The sequence below is a fragment of the Centruroides sculpturatus genome, unplaced genomic scaffold (genome assembly GCF_000671375.1).
Source record: "Centruroides sculpturatus isolate CEXI.00-Female unplaced genomic scaffold, Cexi_2.0 scaffold76, whole genome shotgun sequence".
Lineage (NCBI taxonomy): Eukaryota > Metazoa > Arthropoda > Arachnida > Scorpiones > Buthidae > Centruroides > Centruroides sculpturatus.
The window spans coordinates 836,377-842,847 of NW_019384451.1; the positions used below are offsets into that span (position 1 = coordinate 836,377).

At 26.0% G+C, this 6,471-nt stretch overlaps 1 protein-coding gene across 7 annotated transcripts in view; it reads left to right on the forward strand.

The window, feature by feature from the left end:
• Positions 1–6,471, forward strand: part of LOC111620561 (mitochondrial proton/calcium exchanger protein-like) — a 45,416-nt gene that overhangs the window by 17,921 nt on the left and 21,024 nt on the right. For all 7 annotated transcript variants that reach the window (XM_023362507.1, XM_023362501.1, XM_023362504.1 and 4 more), the window contains 4 exons: positions 357–500; positions 1,946–2,086; positions 2,880–3,083; positions 3,153–3,404. In XM_023362507.1, coding sequence (XP_023218275.1) covers positions 357–500; positions 1,946–2,086; positions 2,880–3,083; positions 3,153–3,404 — 741 coding nt within the window. The remainder of the gene's footprint in view (positions 1–356; positions 501–1,945; positions 2,087–2,879; positions 3,084–3,152; positions 3,405–6,471) is intronic.

Below are 6,471 nucleotides of genomic sequence, written 5' to 3' on the forward strand. Positions count from 1 at the left end.
ACTGTTAAAAATATATTAAATAAGAATTGATTGATAAATACTTTCAATTAAATAATTTAATTGAAAGTATTTATTAATAAAAACTTATTTGATCTCTGTTTATTAGTTATGGTGATAATAATAATAATTATTATTACTTCATCAGATGTAATACAATTTTCATCATTTTCTCAACACACTGAACATAATTAAATTCTAAGATTCATGCAAAATTATTATTGTTAACAAAAATAGTGCAAAACATAACTATAATAATTAATCATATTTTACTTAAAGTGTGTGTTATTTATTTTTAAATTGTTTTAATTGCTAAATCCTTAATAAAAGATTTAATAGAATTCGTTTTTATTTTATAGCTTGTTCGCACTGTTTCAGATTTATTTCGAATTTTGCCTTTTTCTGTATTTATAATTGTTCCTTTTATGGAGATATTGCTTCCTGTTGCAATCAAATTGTTTCCTAATATGTTACCATCGACATTTGAAACAAGATCTGAAAAGGTAGGCATAAAATTTTAACTTTGTTTTGTAACAAAATAAATATATGAATTTACCTAAGACTTGTGATAAGATGATATTTAGAATAATACAAACTGTAATAATAAACTCTGTATTAGTGATAAAACTGAATAATGAAAATAATACAGTTTTTTCAATATATATTGAAAATCTTCATACTATAAAAAACTTGACATCATGATTATTTATTAAATTTTCTAACAACTGCTTTTTATGGAAACCAAATCTTTATTTTACAGAAAGAACATTTTCAGCTCCAATTGAACCATCTTCATTTTCAAATACAAATATTTTACATACTTCTCTGAATTTATTATTTAATATTAGAACAAAAAGTTTTGAATCCCTATAGAAAAATACTTTCTTAGAGTTCATTATAGAATAAATATATTTTTCTGTATGGATTTAAAACAAAACCATCCTGAGCCAAATCAAATAAGGTAGCCAGTATAGTGACTTCTCTGTCATCCTGGATGCCTTATCAGTCATTCCAGAAGTGCTTATGCCATTCAAAGAGTTGCATTTAGCTAAGGTAGACCTGCATAATTGCTTGAGGCATTTGTGACTAAGGGAACTTTTTCCATCACTACAAATTTGATAAGGTGATGCAGCTCTATTCTTTGTGATTCCTTTTTCTTCTCAAAAAAAAAAAAATTTGAAGTGTGGTTAGTATGTCTTGCAAAACATGTTCCAGCTTCTATACTTCTAATGGTATAAAATGAAACTGTGAAGAAAATTGTTATTCACTATTCTATTGAATGAATCCATCCACACAAGTGCTGTCTTTTACCATTGAGCTACCAAAACATTAATTTGGTTGACACATGATCGCATGTTATATAGTTACTCCTCTGTTTGTTGCTTCTTACAGTTGTATTTAGTTAATAACATTAGAAGATTGCATCATTCTAGATCAGGGGTCACCAAACTTTTTCACAGTGGGCCACAAAACTGAGAGAATGATGAGTGTGGGCAAAATTCTGTGTTGAACAATCAGATGGAATTTATTACAATCTGTTAATTAGAATTTACTTTTTTGCATTTATAGTTGCAAAAATTTTGAAATTATTTAGTATATACAGGCAGTTCCACTTTTGGACATAATGCATTGCTAAAAAATGTACACAAGTTGAAAATCTAAACATGAAGAGTGTTATAAAGAATATTTCCCCAGAGAGCTAAAAAAAATTATAAAATATCTTGTTAAGGTAAAACTAAAACTAATGGAATACATCAGTTTATGATAGCTTGGTATATGAGAAGTAATTTAAGTTATCAAAGTATTATGTATGAAAGAGTGAGTTGTCCTAAAGTCAAATGTCCAAAAGTGGAGCACCTCCTGTATTTGAGAATAGTGTATAACTGTGTTACTATATTTACATTATAATCTTTATTTGAATAATAATTCTGTATATTTTTCCATACAGGAATTGAAAATGAAGAAAGAATTAAAAGTAAAATTAGAAATGGCAAAATTTCTTCAACATACATTAGATGAAATGGCATTACACAGAAAAGGTGATAAACATTCACACACAGCAAAAGAATTTGCACAGTTTTTTGAAAATGTAAGAAAAAATTTTTATTCAAAATATTGGTTGTTTAAATAATACACTAAGTCGTAAAAAATTATATTGTAAAATTATATACTTTATTAATTATTATACATTAAATATTGTTTCATTTATTTAGTGTTTCACATAATTAAATAAATCAGTTATTTTTTTACATTAAGAATTTAAGAAATAGAATGAAAATAAAACAATATTATAATGATTTATGTTTTGTAAAAACTCCAAATAAAACTAATTTTCATTTGAAAAATAAATAAGAGAGTCTAATAATATGTTGAAAGTTTAATGGAAGAATAAATGCTTTTGGATAATCTTTGATTCATCTTTGTATTTATATATTTGAATACAAATGGATGACAGAGAGGAATTTGAAAACCAGAAAAAGTACAGAAAAGTTAAAATTAAATTGCTGATTTATATTAAAATAAATAATAAGTGTAAAAAATAAATTAAAATTTAAGTATAGCTATTAACAGGGAACTTTCATACTGATAATAGATGGGATCTTTGAAATTATAACATTATTATTCAAATATTCAACATTGTTTTCCATCTTTCATCCATGTTGATTGATCCTATTACAAATCAGACCTGCTATAATGGACATAATTATATCAAACAATTTAGCTTATGATGCACTGATGCTTCACATTAATTAATCTAATTTGCATAATGTAAAGTTTTAATGGCTAATTGAAATAATCAGATTAACTCAGCCATCCAGATTATAAAATTGAACCTGTAATATGATGAATAAAATTAGACTAATAAATATTTTAAAATTTAGATTAGAACAACAGGAAAGCAGGCTACAAATGAAGAAATAATGAAGTTTTCAAAGTTATTTGAAGATGAAATAACGCTTGATAGTTTAGATAGACCTCAAATAACAGCTCTTTGCCGTTTGTTGGAATTACAACCAATTGGCACAAATAATTTTCTTCGATTTCAACTTAGGATGAAATTGAGAAGTTTGAGAGCTGATGATCAGGTACTTGTTTTTACTTTGTTAAATTTATTTTTAATAAATAGTAAAAAATTAATAAGTAATAATTTGCAGATGATTAAAAAAGAAGGAATTGAAACACTTACTGTGCCTGAATTACAAGCTGCTTGTAGGTCTAGAGGTATGAGAGCTTTAGGAATGCCTGAAGATCGACTTAGATCTCAATTACAGCAATGGCTAGAATTAAGCTTAAATGAGGAGATACCTCCATCTCTTCTTCTTCTATCACGGGCATTATATCTTCCAGAAAATCTTCCAGCAACAGAACAACTTAAAGCTACAATATCCACTTTACCAGATGTTGCTGTAAGTCAAATTTATTATATTCATGGAACATACTGTTATTTTAATTAATAGATTTATTCAGAATCAGAAAAAGTTTATTGTCTATTGGGAATTACTTCCCTATTACAAGGGGTTGTAGTTTCATGTGTCCATATTTATCTTTAATAAAACAATATTTTTTCATCAATTATTCAATTTGCACTTATTACTTGCGTACATATTCACATATTCTTTCATTTNAATACCAAAATTTTTCCAATTCTTTTGAATACTTTCTAAAGTTTATTTTAGTTTAGAAAAATTAATAATTTACATTACGAGAATGGTACATTCATTAATTAATAAACATCAAACTTAAGAATGGAAAACAATTGGGAAATCCAGAATCAATCTTTTGAAAGAAACCTGAAAATTCTCCATTTATAAGTGGATATGTGTGCTTTTATTGTGTATTACAAAATAAATTTGTAATCTTATTTCATATAAAGTTAATATTGCAACACTACCTTCATAGAAATTACAGCTAATTCCCTTTTACTCAATGAACCATTCCATCACGTCATCTAGGGTCACCATTTTTGGAAACTGCTTCATTGGCAGACACAATGACCAGAGGAGGGGTGGGTAAACAAAAAGGTGCACTTTTTTTATGATTATTGCAATGGACATGTCTTGTAAATTATTTAACTCCACATTAAATATGATGGAATTAAATCATTTACAAGATATGTCTATTTAATACTAATGAGATTTGGAAAATAATGGAATGAACTGACCAAATATCATCACAAGTTAATTGATTTTTGGAATCATTCACTTGAGCCTGGAATGTCTAGACCGACTCCTCTTGAAAGAAACATTTTTAAAACTCAAAATGGCATTAAACTTAGTGCGAACCAGTATTGATACTAATGATACTTAAATATAGATGAACTCCATTTATATGTTTTTCAAGGGAATTGAGAAAAATATTGTATAAGTGAGAAAAACATACAAGTGAAACTACTTTTGAATATTACAAACTATGGATCAGTTACAATATGGATTAATCCAAAAATACTTTGTAAAGTTAGATAAATAATGTATTTTCAATTCCTAATATAAACAGCCACATTTGAATATTTCTGAATTGTTTTCAGAATGAATAGACTGGTAGTCATTAATGTGTACTGTACAACTAAATTTGTACATGTAATTCTTAACAAAGAAGTTTCAATTTACTGTAAATATAATACATTTGAACAACATATAAAAGGAAAAGTAAAACAGTGTAAAATTATGTCATGTATTTTTAATATATTGACTAAGTTTTATTTCTTTGATTTTTTTTAACCTGGCAGTTGGCACACTGTTCTTTCTTATAAACTAAGTCACCCCACATTAAAAATGATGTAAAATAAAAATAATACAAAAAATTTGTGCTTAGTAAATACATACTGTATTTTAATGCATGTATGATAAACTTAACGTTTAAAAGAAACATTTTACATATTTAATAATAATGCATTATTTAACATTGCTCATGCAGTGCAGGCACACATATTTCAAGTGTTTTAGACTCAGATTTTTTGCAGTTTATGCAAAACATGTTTTAGAGATGGTTTTTTTCTACCATTTAGCTTGCCCTTCTCTGCCCATTCTACTATCACTGTTACCTTTTCTTTCTCTCAGTGCCATGATCTAAAATGTGATTCTTTTCTCTCTCACCTGTCTTACAACTTTCATCCTTATCACTTTTTTAGAACCCTACTTTAGAAGTTTGTGTAAATCTAGAGAAAATAGTCAAAAATTAAAAAATGTTAATAAAATTAACAAAAGAAATATAATGATATACTAGATTATAATTTAAGAATACCCAAGCTCAACATCAGAGTAAAAACTCATAAAACTATTGAAGTCTATAGATCATTAGTGGATTTAAAATTCTATATATTATACAATTAAGAAAAATACCTCAAAAATAAATTAAGCCAATTTAATAATTTTCCTAATAGTATTATAAACTCTAATTAATTCATTGATAACGTTAAAAAATATACCATAACAAAAAATGATTAAGATGTTGAACCTTGATATCAAAATCATGTATCCATCAGTATACAAAGAATTTATAATTAATACCTTTAAAAGTTTAAAATATAGCAACTGGATAATTCAGTTAGTAAAATTTGTTTTACTTAATGATTATTTTATTTGTAATGGTGAACTTTTTAGCCAAATGGATGGTATCTTTTTGGGCTCTTGTTTAGGACCAAAACTTACAGATCTATGCATGATTAAAATAGATAACTTTATCAAAAATCTCCATAGAGTCACATTTTATAATAGGTATGTTGATGACTGCTTCCTATCTACAATAAAAACTTAACTAGTCCACAAATAATTCTAGATAATGTTAACAATATTCAAACTAACATAGACTTTAAAATAAAATTATAAAAAAAAAACAATGGCTTTTTAAAGTTTTTAGACATAACAATCAAAAAACTTCACAATTCACTAACATTCAGTAAATACAGCATGTTAAACCATGCAATGTAGGAAAAGTCATCAACTATCATTCTAATGCATCCACGTATATGAAAAAAAACATCTTTAACATAAATATTAACAAAATTAAATGCACACTAATGTTATGACAAGAACAAGAGGCAATCAAGTACAAATAAAATATTCTGTTTATATAAGTTTATAATGCCAAGTTGTCCATTTTTGGATTATTTGTGTCTGTGATTAAACTCTGTTATTAACAAACAAACAATATTTATTTTTTGTAAAATTTTATATATGTAAAAAAATGTTTAATGCCTTTTACAAATATTTGAAAATAAATTATATAATTTAAACCTTTCCAATTTACTTAGTAAGTTCAGTTGTGTTCTATAATTTCAGTCTAAATTCGGTTAGTCCTAGTTGTAAGTTATATTAGGGACTCTTAACTTGGTTTCTGGTTAGGTTAACATAGATTAGGGTCTGTTAGCTTTAGTCATCTGGTTAGGTTCATCCTGGGTTATAATAGATTAGTTCAGTTAGTGAGTAAGTTAATGTTTTTAAAAAAATATAAATAAATACAAAAAAAAAAAAAAAA